The sequence below is a fragment of the Oncorhynchus mykiss genome, chromosome 12 (genome assembly GCF_057628025.1).
Source record: "Oncorhynchus mykiss isolate SJ-2025 chromosome 12, ASM5762802v1, whole genome shotgun sequence".
NCBI lineage: Eukaryota > Metazoa > Chordata > Actinopteri > Salmoniformes > Salmonidae > Oncorhynchus > Oncorhynchus mykiss.
Window position 1 is genome coordinate 83,079,364 of NC_143033.1, and position 18,092 is coordinate 83,097,455.

General features: G+C 45.1%; 1 protein-coding gene across 7 annotated transcripts in view; it reads right to left on the minus strand.

The window, feature by feature from the left end:
- Window positions 1-13,161: 13,161 nt before the first annotated feature.
- LOC110538551 (RNA binding protein fox-1 homolog 3) overlaps window positions 13,162-18,092 on the minus strand; it is a 412,967-nt gene continuing 408,036 nt past the window's right edge. For all 7 annotated transcript variants that reach the window (XM_090193724.1, XM_090193727.1, XM_036938643.2 and 4 more), the window contains one exon: window positions 13,162-16,607. In XM_090193724.1, the coding sequence (XP_090049850.1) occupies window positions 16,605-16,607 (3 nt within the window). In that variant the 3' untranslated portion in view covers window positions 13,162-16,604. The remainder of the gene's footprint in view (window positions 16,608-18,092) is intronic.

Genomic DNA, 18,092 nt, shown 5'->3' on the forward strand with positions numbered 1-18,092 from the left:
GGCGTATCTGGGCTGGTCTGGTCACACATGTCAGGGGCAGGAGCAGTGGGAAAGGGAGGCATATGCACTCTCTCCATGACCTGACTATCCTGCTTCAACAGGCAATATAGCTACCACCCATCCCTCCCTACATAGCTCCTCAAAACAGCTACCATCCATCCCTCCCTACATAGCTCCTCAAAACAGCTACCACCCATCCCTCCCTACATAGCTCCTCAAAACAGCTACCATCTATCCCTCCTTACATAGCTCCTCAAAACAGCTACCATCCATCCCTCCCTACATAGCTCCCTCCAAAGGGAGGCATATGCACTCTCTCCATGACCTGACTGTCCTGCTTCAACAGGCAATATAGCTACCATCCCTCCCTACATAGCTCCTCAAAACAGCTACCATCCATCACTCCTTACATAGCTCCTCAAAACAGCTACCATCCATCCCTTCCTACATAGCTCCTCAAAACAGCTACCATCCATCACTCCCTACATAGCTCCCTCAAAACAGCTACCATCCATCCCTTCCTACGTAGCTCCTCAAAAGGGCTACCATCCATCCCTTCCTACATAGCTCCTCAAAACAGCTACCATCCATCCCTCCCTACATAGCTCCTCAAAACAGCTAACATCCATCCCTTCCTACATAGCTCCTCAAAACAGCTGCCATCCATCCCTCCCTACATAGCTCATCAAAACAGCTACCATCCATCCCTTCCTACATAGCTCCTCAAAACAGCTACCATCCACCCCTTCCTACATAGCTCCTCAAAACAGCTACTATCCACCCCTCCTTACATAGCTCCTCAAAACAGCTACCATCCATCCCTCCCTACATAGCTCCTCAAAACAGCTACCATCGATCCCTCCTTACATATCTCCTCAAAACAGATACCATCCATCCCTCCCTACATAGTGCCCTCAAAACAGCTACCATCCATCCCTCCTTACATAGCTCCTCAAAACAGCTACCATCCATCCCTCCCTACATAGCTCCTCCCTCAAACAGCTACCATCCACCCCTCCCTACATAGCTCCTCAAAACGGCTACCATCCATCCCTCCCTACATAGCTCCCTCAAAACAGCGACAATCCATCCCTCCCTACATAGCTCCTCAAAACAGCTACAATCCATCCCTCCCTACATAGCTCCCTCAAAACAGCTACCATCCATCCCTCCCTACATAGCTCCCTCAAAACAGCTACCATCCATCCCTCCTTACGTAGCTCCTCAAAACATCTACCATCCATCCCTCCCTACATAGCTCCTCAAAACAGCTACCATCCACCACTCCCTACATAGCTCCTCAAAACAGCTACCATCCACCACTCCCTACATAGCTCCTCAAACAGCTACCATCCATCAATCCCTCCCTACATAGCTCCCTCCATTGTTCCTCACCTTCCTGTGTCATTGGAGCAGTGATTGTAACTGTTAGATCATCACCGGGGGCTGAGTGGCGATGCTGAGGATTAGATGTGGAACAGGTGGGCCTGGGCGTATCTGGGCTGGTCTGGTCACACATGTCAGGGGCAGGAGCAGTGGGAAAGGGAGGCATATGCACTCTCTCCATGACCTGTCTGTCCTGCTTCAACAGGCAATATAGCTACCATCCATCCTTCCCTACATAGCTCCTCAAAACAGCTACCATCCATCCCTCCCTACATAGCTCCTCAAAACAGCTACCATCCATCCCTCCCTACATAGCTCCCTCCAAAGGGAGGCATATGCACTCTCTCCATGACCTGACTATCCTGCTTCAACAGGCAATATAGCTACCATCCCTCCCTACATAGCTCCCTCCAAAGGGAGGCATATGCACTCTCTCCATGACCTGACTGTCCTGCTTCAACAGACAGTATGGTGGTGGGGCACCTCTGACCCAAAATAAAACTCAATAAAACTCAAACAGCATCACAGACAGCCGTGCTTGAAACCCTGGCATTACTCTTTTTTTCTCTACCCCCGATTTTGGGGCTATTTTGAGCCATGTTCCTGTGACAGGATCAGGGAAAACTGGAGGGAAAAGGCCACACTTGGCGTCACAGAGCCCAGGGGAGAGGCCACATATATCCTGCCGTCTCTGAGTATTGACCAACGACAGCCTCACTTACATCCTGAAACCTGCATCACCCCCTGTACACTGAGCTCTCACTGACACTCACCCTTTCTAAACCCTCTCTGTCTCTCTCTGTCTCACTGTATCTCTATCGCTCTCTTTCTTTCTTTCTCTCTTTCGCACCCTCCCTCCCTCCCTTCGTTTCTGTCTCCGTTTTTCTCTCCCCCCCTCTCTCTCCTACATACACACACTAACATGAAAATGATAAGCAAATTGATCATCTTAACATCCCTCCATCACAATATATTACAGTGTTGGTATAATTGTTTCATTGTATTCACACTGTCTAATTGTTTCATTGTTTCACTGTATTCATACTGAATGTATCCAATGATCTGTCCCCTAACACTAACCCTAGCGTCATGTCCACATTCCAGCTCAACCCTAACCCTAGCCTCAACCATAACCCTGACCCGAGCTTCATGTTTACATGCCAGTTCAACCCTAACCCTAGGGCTTGATTCAATCCGTAGTGGTGAATATCTGTGCTACCGCGCAATAGAAATTTAAAGACAATGTTCCTACGTTAGTGGAGACCGCATTCATAGTAAACGGAGATACTGTAAACTTCAGCGATACGGATTGAATCGAGCCCCTAAACTTTTCCATAACCCTTTTCCCCTTGCATTAATCTTATGGTGCAATTTGGATATTCCATCCCCTTCCGTGTCTGCACATTTGTTTGTGCTGTAAATGTTGATAGATGATTAACTCTCATTAACAAGAAACATCCCATCCAAACAGTAATTCTTAACACAGAGACAGAGACTCTGCTTGGATGATGCTCCAGTCACAGCCCTCTGCTGTTTTCCATTCATCTCTCTGAATGGGAGCGCTGTAGACAGGTCATTATTCAGGGCACGGGGGTATGGTGTGCCATGGCATTGAGAGGCAATAGATCCAAGGACCACAGGGCATTGTTCCACCACATGATAAGGAAGGGCCTGGCCCAGTGCTGCAGAGGAAATGTCTGGTGGCGTGTCCATTGTACTGCCCAGCAGATTTCATGAGACAGGTAAGGTTGGCACTGCTGGCATCTCCCACTACCAGCCAGGGCCGAGAGTCCTGGGGGTCTGGACATAACCTGTCATGTCATTAAGCATCTGTGCACTCAGGGGCCTAAGCCAAGTCCAGGTCTGTTGAACTGATGGATGATGCAATCACTGTAAACAACAGCACAAAACCGTACCAGCCACAGTTCCCTTTTAACCAATAAATATATACTGTTAACCGATACTGTGCTGGTGAATGTATGATCCTATAACAATCAAAGCAACAATGATAGCAACACAACTATAAAGGGACTACTTGCATCGTAATCATTCTAATGACGGTTACTTGAGGTGTTGTTGTTGATATTTAGACTCAAGCCAAGGCATTAGTTGCACATACCCGTGAGATGCTGTACATGGCATATGCTGGGGATAGTCCAGACAGACTGATCAATGCTGAGTAAAGTGCCAAATCTCATTACCCCATACCAGAATTCAGCTCACTATTCATCCAACCCACCAGTACACTTCCAGCAGAAGCTTACCACTTTGCATAGCAGCCTCATGTGCAAATGGGTGTTAGCTCTAGTTGGACTATCTACGTGTGCATCCAAAATATGTCTCTGGGTAACAAGCACACATGGAATTCTCATGCTAGAAATCCAACTGTTCTTCCTCCATAACTAATTTCTATAGGGGCAGCAGAGAATAGCAGAGAACCAGTAGGAGAGCTAGAGAGAGTTAACTACTCTTAAACCCATATGAATGTCCAGACCCCCTATTACTAGTCTGTTCAACTTCTCTTTCGTATCGTCTGAGATTCCTAAAGATTGGAAAGTGGCCGCGGTCATCCCCCTCTTCAAAGGGGGAGACACTCTAGACCCAAACTGTTACAGACCTATATCCATCCTGCCCTGCCTTTCTAAAGTCTTCGAAAGCCAAGTTAACAAACAGATCACCGACCATTTAGAATCCCACCGTACCTTCGCCGCTATGCAATCTGGTTTCCGAGCTGGTCACGGGTGCACCTCAGCCACGCTCAAGGTCCTAAACGATATCATAACCCCCATCGATAAAAGACAGTACTGTGCAGTCATCTTCATCGACCTGGCCAAGGCTTTCGACTTTGTCAATCACCATATTCTTATCGGCAGACTCAACAGCCTTGGTTTCTCTAATGATTGCCTCGCCTGGTTCACTAACTACTTCTCAGATAGAGTTCAGTGTGTCAAATCGGAGGGCCTGTTGTCCAGACCTCTGGCAGTCCCTATGGGGGTGCCCGACTCATTTCTCTGTATATATCAATGATGTCGCTCGATTCTTTGATCCACCTCTATGCAGACGACACCATTCTGTATACTTCTGGCCCTTCTTTGGACACTGTGTTAACAAACCTCCAGACAAGCTTCAATGCCATACAACACTCCTTCCGTGGACTCCAACTGCTCTTAAATGCTAGTAAAACTAAATGCATGCTCTTCAACCGATCGCTGCCCGCACCTGCCCGCCCGACTAGCATCACTACTCTGGACGGTTCTGACTTAGACTATGTGGACAACTGTAAATACCTAGGTGTCTGGCTAGACTGTAAACTCTCCTTCCAGACTCATATTAAGCATCTCCAATCCAAAATTAAATCTAGAATCGGCTTCTTATTTCGCAACAAAGCTTCTTTCACTCATGCTGCCAAACATACCCTCGTAAAATTGACTATCCTACCGATCCTTGACTTCAGCGATGTCATTTACAAAATAGCCTCCAACACTCTACTCAGAAAATTGGATGCAGTCTATCACAGTTCCATCCATTTTGTCACCAAAGCCCCATATACTATCCAACACTGCGACCTGTATGCTCTCGTTGGCTGGTCCTCGCTACATATTCATCTCCAAACCCACTGGCTCCAGGTCATCTATTAGTCTTTGCCAGGTAAAGCTCCGCCTTATCTTAGCTCACTGGTCACCATAGCAACACCCACCCGTAGCACGCGCTCCAGCAGGTATAGTTCACAGGTCATCCCCAAAGCCAACACCTCCTTTGGCCACCTTTCCTTACAGTTCTCTGCTGCCAATGACTGGAACGAATTGCAAAAATTTAAGCATCAGCTATCTGAGCAGCTTACCGATCGCTGCAGCTGTACATAGCCCATCTGTAAATAGCCCATCCAACCAACTACCTACCTCATCCCATATTTGTTTTTGTTTTTCTACTCTTTTGCACACCAGTATTTCTACTTGCACATCCTCATTAGTTCGCCACTATGGCCTATTTATTGCCTTACCTCCTTACTTAATTTGCACACACTGTATAGATATTTTTCTATTGTGTTATTGACTGTACATTTGTTTATCCCATGTGTAACTCTGTGTTGTTGTTTTTGTCGCACTGCTTTGCTTTATCTTGGCCAGGTCGCAGATGTAAATAAGAACTTGTTCTCAACTGGCCTACCTGGTTAAAAAAAGGTGAAATAAAAAATAAAAAATGAAGTTACTATATATTCATTGCTAGCATGCATTCCTGGGGAACAAAGATAATGATAGTGTGTTGGTATGATCTAGATATATGCATCCAATCTTAATACTAATGTGTTACAATGTTGTTACTATAGTAAATGCAGTGAAGAACAACATAACACAGTTAGAATTCCAACCAAGCACCATGTACAGTATTATGAAGGTGTCCTGTCTGTCATGCATGGATCTCATTGAGGACACTCTCTGCAGGGGACCGTCACTTGTTAGCACCTGCCTGTCACACTGACTGTGTATGAGTGCTGTGGTGTCCCTATGACTTCACACACATGCCGAGACTGAGAAGTGTGTCCTCAGCACCAGTCTGAGAGCCTCGTCTCAAGACCAACGTGTCAGCGCCCTCTAAAGGCCAGCAGGGAGAATGCAACACTGAACCGTTCCTCTAACAACTGAACAAATTTGTTGCACATGATATAAAATGGAGTGGAAACAGTATATAAAGTAGTCTAAAAACAAAAAGCTCAAGTCAAAAGGTTGGCCTATCCCTTCAGACTCCTATAAGAGTGGCTCCACCTGGCCAGTGCTTGGCTCAGATGACATGCAGGAGGAAGTGCCAAGTCAGTGCTGTAATCCACAGGGTGAATAAAAAATGGATTTAGCTGGAACCGAGGGCCTTTAAATTGACTACAGCTCAGAGACAGAATCGTACATATTAATCACCTCAGTCAACCTCATTCATTACACATACTGTACATCCAGAAATACAGTCAATACACTGGAGTGGTAACAACATATTCATATTCTGACAGATATGGGTCTACAATACAAGTCTAGATATGGGTCTACAATACAAGTCTAGACTGGAAGATAATATGGTAAGATAAGCTGTGGACGCAATGATTTTGGAGAGCCTTTTTTCTGGCGCCAAGCTCTCTCTCTCTCCGGCCGCTCTCTCTCTCTCCTGTCCTCCAACAGACGGTCGCAGCGAAGCCACACTCCAAATCCGGTGTGCAGATGGACACCAGTGCCAGATCTAATCCTGAGCCACTTGGCACTGGGGGTAGAGAGAGAGAGAGAGAGAGAGAGAGAGAGAGGGAGAGAGAGAGAGAGAGAGCGAGAGAGAGAGAGCGAGAGAGAGAGAGAGAGAGAGAGAGACAGGGAGAGAGAGGGGGAGAGGGAGTGGGGGGTGTTGGGAAGAAGGAAACAGTACTGGACATTTGGTTAGGCGGTGCAAATTGAATCTGTTCCCTCACCCTCATTCTGTTAGCAGCATAAGCAGCTGGGCCCTATAGCTCCCTGTACTGAGCCCAGGCAGCATCCAGACTGACGCTAGCAGATTGCTTGGCTTTTATTATTTTCCGACCCTTGATTACGTGGCCAAAACACTAAATGTCTGGTAAACTCTCTTTTCCATTCGCTTCAAAGTCTGCAATTCCCTCTACTCCAGCTCTCCTTCAAGGAGTGACCTCGTCCTGTCTGTTCTGCAGCCCAGGAGAGGAGGAAAGGAGGAGAGAGGACGGGGGTTATCACAGAACCCTCCATCACTCCCAGCAACACGTTCTCCTGTTCAATCCCTCATCAGCCGCTCATGAACGAGGGGCACCATGCCAGAGACATGCCACTATACTCCTTGCCCTCAGTCACATTGACATTGCGGACAATTTTCTTTAACATCAGCACACTTCCACTCCCTCTTCTCTCTCTCTCTATCTCTTTCTCACTATTTCTCTGTCTCTCTCTTTCGCATTCCTTCTCCCTCCCTCTCTCAGTCCAGTGGCTGAGGGAGAAGGCCTGTCCTGTGCCAAGGTGTTCTAATGCATGCCTCTCGGATCACCTAATTTCCCACCTGACCCCGCCACTACCCATAAAGCACTGGGTCACCAGCCGCCCACTCACCTCATCACACAAATTGTGTCAGCACAGGGCACCAGGGTCCTTTTCTGTCCAGCCCAGCACTTTTGTTTCCATTTATAGCGGAGTCTTTTCAGCAATTCTTATCATTATTTCCCCTAATGGGTAGATGGAGGATGGGTGAATGGATTTCAATGACGCAGAATCCCGGTGCTAACGACAGCACCTTTAAAATGTTGTAATTGTTATTACGCCCAAATCATATTAAGCCGTTCAGCTGGAGTTCGGCTCGGCCACTCTTTCCTCTTGCCTTTGTAGTTCACGTCTGAAGGGTGCACACTTTTCTGACATGGCTGAAACAGAGACAACAAAATAGACTGTACATAGTGTTTCATCCCGGTTTGCAGCCCTGTGTGTTAAAGAGTGGTGCAGGACATTCAGTCATGTCGTTTGTATGAACTCTGTGGGTCAAATTCATTCAAGCATCCCTTAAAGCCATCTTTATCTCTCACTGGCTCTATACCTCCCTGGTGGAGGTCACACCCAAGCTTGATGTGGATACATTTGGCAAAGGGCCTGCAGATTCTCTTGGCACATGTATGTATTTCACTTACAGTACCAGTCAAATGTTTGGACACACCTACACATTCAAGGGTTTTGCTTTATTTTGACTATTTTCTACATTGTAGAATAATAGTGAAGACATCAAAACTATGAAATAACACATATGGAATCATGTAGTAACCAGAAAAGTGTTAAACAAATCAAAATGTATTTCATATTTGAGATTCTTCAAAGCAGCCACCCTTTGTCTTGATGACAGGTTTGCACACTCTTGGCATTCTCTCAACCAGCTGGAATGTTCACCTGGAATGTTTTTCCAACAGTCTTGAAGAAGTTCCCACATATACTGTACTGAGCACTTGTTGGCTGCTTTTCCTTCACTCTGTGGTTCAACTCATCCCAAACCATCTCAATTGGGTTGAGGTCTGGTGATTGTGGAGGCCAGGTCATCTGATGCATCTCTCCATCACTCTCCTTCTTGGTCAAATAGCCCTTACACAGCCTGGAGGTGTGTTGGGTCATTGTCCTTTTGAAAAACAAATGATAGTCCCAACTAAGCGCAAACCAGATGGGATGGCGTATTGCTGAATAATGATGTGGTAGTCATGCTGGTTAAGTGTGCTTTAAATTCTAAATAAATCACAGACAGTGTCACCAGCAATGCTCCACCACGCCATCACACCTCCTTCTCCATGCTTCATGGTGGGAACCACATATGTAGAGATCATCCGTTCACCTACTCTGCGTCTCATAAAGATACGGCGGTTGGAACCAAAAATCAAAAATTTCGACACCAGACCAAAGGACAGATTTCCACTGGTCTAATGTCCATTGATCGTGTTTCTTAACCCAAGCAAGTCTCTTCTTCTTATTGGTGTCCTTTAGTAGTGGTTTCTTTGCAGCAATTCGACCATAAAGGCCTGATTCACAGTCTCCTCTGAACAGTTGATGTTGAGACGTGTCTGTTACTTGAACTCTGTGATGCATTTATTTGTGCTGCAATTTCTGAGGCTGGTAACTCTAATGAACTTATCCTCTGCAGCAGAGGTAACTCTGGTTCTTCCATTCCTGTGGCGGTCCTCATGAGAGCCAGTTTCATCATAGTGCTTGATGGTTTTTGCAACTGCACTTAAAGAAACGTTCAAAGTTCTTGACATTTTCCGCATTGACTGACCTTCATGTCTTAAAGTAATGATAGATTGTCGTTTCTCTTTGCTTATTTGAGCTGTTCTTGTCATAATATGGACTTGGTCTTTTACCAAATAGGGCTATCTTCTGTACACCACCCTACCTTATCACAACACAACTGATTGACCTAAATGCATTAAGAAGGAAATAAATTCCACAAATTAACTTTTTAGGAGGCACACCTGTTAATTGAAATGCATTCCAGGTGACTACCTCATGAAGCTAGTTGAGAGAATGCCAAGAGTGTGCAAAGCTGTCATCAAGGCAAAGGGTGGCTACTTTGAAGAATAATTGTTTAACACTTTTTTGGTTACTACATGATTCCATATGTGTTATTTAATAGTTTTGATGTCTTCAGTATTATTCTACAATGTAGAGTAAAACTTTTGACTGGTACTGTATGTCAACATCACACAATGACAAACACGTTTCTTCATAGAAGCCTGAAGGTGCTCTTGTTGGTTTGGCTTGGTGTTTCATTGTGTATGCATGATTGGATCACAGCCTCAGTAGATTAAAACCGCAAAGCATGAAATTACAGTCAGAGAGAAGCAGAGGGATTTCTTGCTACAGAGCAGCATGGACAGACCAGTGAGATAAGAGTGGCTAAAGTGCTGAGTATTGGGACTTGGTAAATCTGCTGACATCACAGTGTAAGTTACAAAAACTATTCTCCCGATACCTCTTCTTTCCTGATTGTGTGCTAATCATTCACCAATAGCCATCAAACTCAACTCTGGACCCCGAAGCCAGTGCCATTGTGTTTTTTCATTGTTCCCCACTAGTCAGGGACTGATTTAGACCTGGGACACCAGGTGGGTGCAATTAATTATCAGGTAGAACAGAGAACCAGCAGGCTACGGACCTCACAGGGTAAGAGTTGAATAGCTGTGACCTAGAGTAACAACTGTTGATGAGGTGAGTTTAGAGAGGGATAGGATGCCCTCTCCTGGACAGAGCCAAACATACAACATGGGTGTGGTGATGTGAGATAACGCATAACAGCATTGATTACATTACAGCATTGATAACACATAACAGCATTGATCAAATAGCTAGACCATTCACACCTTACATATAGTTTGAATATCCTTGTTTTTCACCACTCGTCCCTATGTGGTAGGTGTAGAAAGTTGTGTGCTATACATCATTACATCCTGTGCTAATCTCTAAAGGACTTCCAGCCAGGTAGCGATATGAAGCTACATCCTTACTGTAGCACCAGCACCAGTAGCACCAGTAGCAGCAGCAGCAGCAGTGTCTAGACCAGATGGCTGAGTGGTGATCTGATGGATGAAGTATCTACTGCTCCAGACACCCAGCCTGATGGTCCCGTCCTCCTCTCTCTCTCTCTCTCTCTCTCTTTGAGCCCTGGACACAGGGATACAGGACCACAGGTACAGTATAGAGCAACGCAACTCATCTGTCCACAAAAACACTGACTACAAGTATAGCTGTGCAAGGCTGGCTAGTATTCACACGTCAGTAAAAGCAACGAAAAGGTTGCAACAAGGCGGCTTGGTTTATGAAATCCTGCTGACATCAGGCACACACTGCACACTGATGTGTGAATGATCAATTGATATTTGAATCAACTGGGTTTAAAGCAGATCGATACGTATATTCACCATCGCTCCATGGGATTGGAGAGATGGTGTATGATGGAGTGTTACGCAGGCTCTACTAAAATGTGATCTGGTCTATGGTTTACAATAAAGGGCTTTGAATAGATACAAACCTGATATTTCACATTGAGTGTCACGGTCCAATCAAAAGTAGCATGTGGTCATTGAGTACTACAAAATGCAATAGCATACTGAAAGCATGATTACCAGAGAAATCTAACCGCTTTCATTTAAACTCTATTAAAGTTAAAGATTTGTTGTTCATTAGATAATGTTTTTTTTTTTTTATATCAAAGTTGATTATAACCCTTTATTAAAGTGGTACAATTTGAAGTATTTGTAGATGTTTCATATGGCTTATTATATTTTTTAAATTGTACTTCTTTAGTAAAGTGTTTGTTAATGCCTTTGTTAATATCACAGTAAATATAGGCATAATTAGTTACCTACTTGTTACCTACATGTTAATTAAGAAGTGAACTAGTTCAAAATGTTCTAGAATCTCAAGGGTCCTAAATAAGAAGGGACAGGTTTCAATCTTTACAGCAGATCTCCATATCTAATCCTACTGTGTTCCATTTGTCCAGCACGCAGCACCTCAGGCAGCCTTGCCCTTCTATCAGGCACTGGAGGCTGCTGCTCTTTGTTATATTTGCCATGGCTTGATGTATAGGGTCTTTTAGCCCCCGGTTTGGCTCAAATCCGAGGGCCCATTTGTACAGATGGGCTTTTACGTGGGCCATTTTAGCAAAGTACCCACCCCATAAAGCCAAAGTGCCTCATTGCTTCATAATTGTGTGATTATGGTCATTTCCTGTGGTCGAGGTGATAGATTATAATTTAGTCCAACAGAGGCTTTTATCATTTTTTATCTTCTCGCTTGACCTTAATCAACCACGGGATGTTTGAACAAAGCCCAAAGACAATATTTCAGATAAAAGGTGTGCATGGTGAGATCACACAACTGGTGATGGGGGAGCCTATTGTATTAAAGGACGTATGGCCTAATTAGAAACAAGTGATAAAACATGTAATGACGTTATACAGCTGAGTAATACTAACACGTAGTGGCTCGTAGGTTAATGTAATGTAACCTGTACGAGGCTATGGTGCCACCAAGTGGGGGAACCTTGATATTACAATCTGTAAAGCGGATGGACAAACCATTACATCACCTTTACCATCAAAAAACAAGGCTCTGATGCTTTCTGATCCCCATTTTACAACCCAATTAAATCTAAAGATACTGCTAAATGAATACAATATAAATCCAATTTGATGATGTCATCCAAACTTCACCTAATAAGCATACATGCGTTTCCCCTTCCTGTTCTTCTAAACCACTTATTCATGATATACACAAGTAACTGCCAAAATAAAGGAAACACCAACATAAAGTGTCTTAATAGGGTGTTGGGCCATCAGAACAGAGTCAATGCACCTTGACATAGATTCTACAAGTGTCTGGAACTCTATTGGAGAGATGTGACACCATTCTTCAATGAGAAATTGCATTATTTGGTTATTGTTGATGATGGTGGAAAACACGGTCTCAGGCACCAATCCAGAATCTCCTATAAGTGTGTTCAACTGGGTTGAGATCTGGTGACTGAGGCACAGATACACACACACACGCACGCGCGCACACACACACACACACACACACACACACACATACACTTTTTCTAGCCATGGTAGCCAAAATAATGGGCAACTGGGCATTTTTATACATGACCATGAGCATAATAGGATGTTTTAATTGCTTAATTAACTGAGGAACCACACGTGTGGGGAAGCAGCTGCTTTCAATATTCGTTGTATCCTTCATTAACTCAAATGCTTTCTTTATTTTGGCAGTTACTTGTAGATCGCTTACCATAATAACTGGAAGCATATATTCAGCGTTCACGTGCTAGTCAAAACTGGGAAAACTCCGAAATGTTGGACTTGCTAACTGGTTGAATGTGGCACGTGTATTACTATACTGAACAAAAATATAAATGCAACATGCAATAATTTCAACGATTTTACTGAGTTACAGTTCATATAAGGAAATCAGTCAATTGAAAGAAATGAATTAGGCCCTAATCTATGGATTTCACATGACTGGGCAGGGGCGCTGCCATGGGCATAGGTCCACCCACTCGGGAGCCAGGTCCTTCCACTGGGGAGCCCCCCTCCCCTAGGAGTTGTGCCCTGTCCCCCTTCCACCTGCCACATCTCCCCCAGCTCTCGGTGTCATTGTGATGTCCCATCAAGGGATGTTCTGTCCTTAGGGAGTCCACACACACTACACACACTGCTACAGTATCTCATCTTCCTCTACACTGTAACACTCAGGCCAAAAATACACTACCTTTTGGTTGAAGTAGACAAGTTTATTAATGATAATAATGATGATGATGAGGATGATGATAATATTAATAATTAGTCATAATTATAATAACGTTAATGTCATAATAAATAGAACTCTTAATCTGAAGCACATAAGAGAAGCATACAGAAAGAGAAACACAAAGTTTAGAATACAGAGCCAGAGGAGAGGGGACTTTTAGAGACTTTTACCTTTCAATATATCCATTGAATTTTTTAACATTTTTGAACTTTATTTAACTGGAACATTTACAAAAAGGAGAAAGAGATATATTTAAAAAATCCTTATAAATAAATGTGTCATTATAGAACAAAATACAAGATTTTGGGAGTCAGAGGGGAGGGGGGATATTATGTACAGTAGGTTCAGGAATACAAAAGGGACGGTAGACTCACACAGTAGAACGGGAGGGGGCGGTACAGTAGTAACTCTCTCTCAGAGGGATATCCTGCTCATGTCACAGCTCAAGCCATTGTGCTCAGGGCTCAGGAAGATAAGGACTGGTACTTGCAGTCTACACAGAGATCAGGAGGGCGGCCTACTGCCTGCCTGCCTGCCTGCCTGCCTGCCTGCCTGCCTGCCTGCCTGCCTGCCTGCTGTTTCTTCACACTCACATTTCACCTGAAACTGACTGGGAGTTAGTTAGCCACATACACTATGTAACTCTCGCAATCAAATCTACATCTATACACTAAACCTGCTTATGATCATTGCCTTCCTCAACAGTACCTGTTACTTAATGTGATGATGAATATACATGTTATTTCCATAAGGGTGTCTGTAATATAGCTAAGAGAAAGTAGTTGGGGCCCTGCAGGGTCAGAGTAGTTGGGGCCCTGCAGGGTCAGAGTAGTTGGGGCCCTGCAGGGTCGAAGTAGTTGGGGCCCTGCAGGGCCGGAGTAGTTGGGGCCCTGCAGGGCCGGAGTAGTTGGGGCCCTGCAGGGCCGGAGTAGTTGGGGCCCTGCAGGGTCGGAGTAGTTGGGGCCCTGCAGGGCCGGAGTAGTTGGGGCCCTGCAGGGCAAGAGCAGTTGGGGCCCTGCAGGGCCAGAGTAGTTGGGGCCCTGCAGGGCCAGAGTAGTTGGGGCCCTGCAGGGCCAGAGTAGTTGTGAATGACTCTCTGGAGCACTAGCTATCTGTTGGCAATCAGCAAGTTGTTAAGCAGTTCTGTAGCATATTTCTAGGCCAAAACGTGTGTCTGTGATTCTGTGATTCTCTGTATTTGAGTGTATGTTCATGTGTCTTTGTTTAAAGATGCATTATGAAGGTTTCATATAATTTCAGCCAGTAGTTTTTCGGTCCCCGAAAACTGTGCACAATTGTGTACAACGTCATCCATTTTGTCTTGCAAAAAGAATGTGCATGATATGTTACGAAATCCAATTCATACAGCATGTTACGAATTTGTAAGTGCTTAAGATCCTGTCCAATCTCTTTAAGTGCAGGGGGAGGGGAAGATCAGTTCACACAATCACCATCACGCTTTCAGTCATATAACACATGATCACATGTTACAGTATATCAGGGGTATAGCTTGTAGGAGGGTGCCCCTTATCTACCCCCTCTACTCCCTGACACCACCACAGCCCATATAATAGATATGTATATATATATATATGTATATATATATATATTTATATACAGAAAAAGAATACATACTTGTTGGAAACCCTAGACATTAAAATACATTCAAGAACTGAACTAACATTCTTGTTTAAACACATGTTTACAGTGACTCTCCTGATATAAAGTAAGGTTGCTTCAACAAATTAAAACGTTTTTTTCTTCTTTAAAAGTTTTCAGTGCTGCAAATCACACAAATAAATATTCTCAGAATACATTGACAAAACAACATTGTAATTGACATGTTTCAGCCCTCATTCCTTTATTACCATTGGATGGGCACTAGTTCTATAATGTTTATCAAGCGACATAGTCCATATGCCTTAGGCTTGTGTTTTGGTTATGCACCTGCTGATGTATTACAATTAGATTATTCGATTATAATTCAATTGTTACATGGACATTGATGAGTATTTCTCTTCTCTGGAAACGTGCGTCGTTAGTTAAATGCACCCTGGTTTGTTGGTCTGTCTGTTTGAGATACTTTGTCCACTGGTGCAGATAGAGACACAAAGGCTTGGGCTTTGACCCTGGCAGGTGAGGAAAGTCAGGGACTAACGCATCAAACTCTCTTTCTCTCGTCGTCAATCAGAGACCTCTGCTGGGGGAGGAACTTATCTCATTTCTCTACTGGCTTACCCACATACAAGTAGACCAGTGACAGTACTGCCCATGGAGAGTGGACCAGTGGTGCTGCCAGGAGGAAGTGGAGTCATGACGACAGTATCCACAGGGAAGTAGACCAGTGACAGTACTGCCCATGGAGAGTGGACCAGTGGTGCTGCCAGGAGGAAGTGGAGTCATGACGACAGTATCCACAGGGAAGTAGACCAGTGACAGTACTGCCCATGGAGAGTGGACCAGTGGTGCTGCCAGGAGGAAGTGGAGTCATGACGACAGTATCCACAGGGAAGTAGACCAGTGACAGTACTGCCCATGGAGAGTGGACCAGTGGTGCTGCCAGGAGGAAGTGGAGTCATGACGACAGTATCCACAGGGAAGTAGAGAACAGCAGTGACTACCCATAGGAAGTTGGCCAGTGACACTGCAAAAGGAAGTGGAACAGTGGAACAGTGGCACCAGCGCAAGGAAGGAAGCGGATCAGTGAGACCACGAAAAGACCGCACACAGGAAGTGTAACCATAGAGACCTCCAGCTGGAAGCTAACCTTTGACTCCGACCCACAGAAAGTGGACTTGTAATACAATGCTTTTGCCCGGATGCTGAACCCTCCTAGCCTGCCACTGTAACATTACTGTATATAAATATATATATATATAAATAAATATATATATATATATCACCTCCTCTTGTCTGTCAGTGACAGGAGTGGTGTGCCAGAGAGAGAAGAGCAGGACACTCCCTCTCCACCACAGAATCAGCATCAAGGGCCAACTGTTCGTCTTCCTTACCAAAAACATAAAAACATATTTGTACATATATACTGTTTTATACACACTTTTTACTTGTAAATCACAAGCTGTAAATCACAAAAGTATAGAAAAATAAAATGTGTTATAATAATAACAGGATGCTTTCTCTCTTTTTTCTCTCGTTGTCTTTCTCTTCTATCCGGCAAAGGTGGTCCCTGGTGGAAACTGGCTCACTCCGTCTGTAGCGCTTGTGGCTGGTTTTGACACCGCCGCGGCACCACTCCACACGCACGCCTCCCGTCATTCCTCACCAGCCTCAGTAGAGGGACTCCTTCTCTTCTTCTCCTGTTGTTTTCTTAAAGCTAGTTCTCCTCTTCTCGTTGTTTTCATCTGTGATGTCCATCAATACTGAGCACAGCGTTGCCTTTGTTATTTACTGAAGGTGAAGGGGAAGAAGAGCAGGGAGACACGGGTGAGTATGCAGAACATCTCTGATTGACACATATAGACAGACAACCTACTTGTGCATTTCACTACTTTTAATCATAAAGTTTGTTGTGTTAAGTTTGCTGTGTTTCCTATTCCAAAAAACCTATTCAATATGATGATTCCATACCAGAAACCAGAATGTCAAAATTCTTTGAATATAAACATTGAGAAAATGTATAGAATAAAAAGTACACTACTCTCACAAAAGTTCCCCTCCATCTTTGTTAAAGCACTGCACCCCAGGGAGGGGGAAAGGTACACAATGTCAGGTTAAGACGGGCTGACGGATTGATGTCAAACCACCCGATTGAGAAGCATGCTTAAAAAATCAACTGAAAGGGAAGCTTTTGAGGGAAAAAAGAGAGCATTCTTTTTTCATGCCAGTCTTAAAGTCATACAGCACAAAAGTGCGCTTTAAAGAGCGTAGGCCAAAGCAAATGTTACTTTTCCCCACAGAACAGAGGGCCATTATCACTCTACTGGAGTTTACAGTGTACAGTGAAGAGAGTCATACTGAGGCCTATAGCAGTAGTGGAGAGAGGGAGAGAGGGAGGAGAGAGAGGGAGAGAGAGAGGAGAGGGATGAGAGAGAGGGAGAGAGGGAGGAGAGAGGGAGAAAGGGAGAAGAGAAGGAGAGCGAGGGAGGAGAGAGAGGGAGAGAGAGAGAGAGGGAGGAGAGAGCGGGAGAAGAGAGGGAGAGCGAGGGAGGAGAGAGAGGGAGAGAGAGAGGGAGGGAGGAGAGACAGGGACAAGAGAGAGGGAGAGAGGGAGGAGATAGAGGTAGAAGAGAGAGGGAGGAGAGAGAGGGAGGGAGGGAGGAGAGAGGGAGAAGAGAGAGGGAGGGAGGGAGGAGAGAGAGGTAGAAGAGAGAGGGAGGAGAGAGAGGGAGAAGAGAGGGAGAGCGAGGGAGGAGAGAGAGGGAGAGAGAGAGGGAGGGAGGAGAGAGAGGGAGAAGAGAGAGGGAGAGAGGGAGGAGAGAGGTAGAAGAGAGAGGGAGGAGAAAGAGAGGGATAAGAGAGATGGAGAGAGGGAGGAGAGAGAGGGAGATAGGGAGAAGAGAGGGAGAGCGAGGGAGGAGAGAGAGGGAGAGAGGGAGGAGAGAGAGGGAGAGAGGGAGGAGAGAGAGGGAGAGAGGGAGGAGAGAGAGGGAGAGAGAGAGGGAGGGAGGGAGGAGAGAGAGGGAGAGAGAGAGGGAGGGAGGGAGGGATGAGAGAGAGTAGAAGAGAGAGGGAGGAGAGAGAGGGAGGAGAGAGAGGGAGAGAGAGAGGGAGGGAGGAGAGAGAGGGAGAGAGAGAGGGAGAGGGAGGAGAGAGAGGTAAAAGAGAGAGGGAGGAGAAAGAGAGGGATAAGGAGAGATGGAGAGAGGGGGAGAGGGAGGAGAGAGGGAAGGAGAAGAGAGGGAGAGCGAGGGAGGAGAGAGAGGGAGAGAGGGA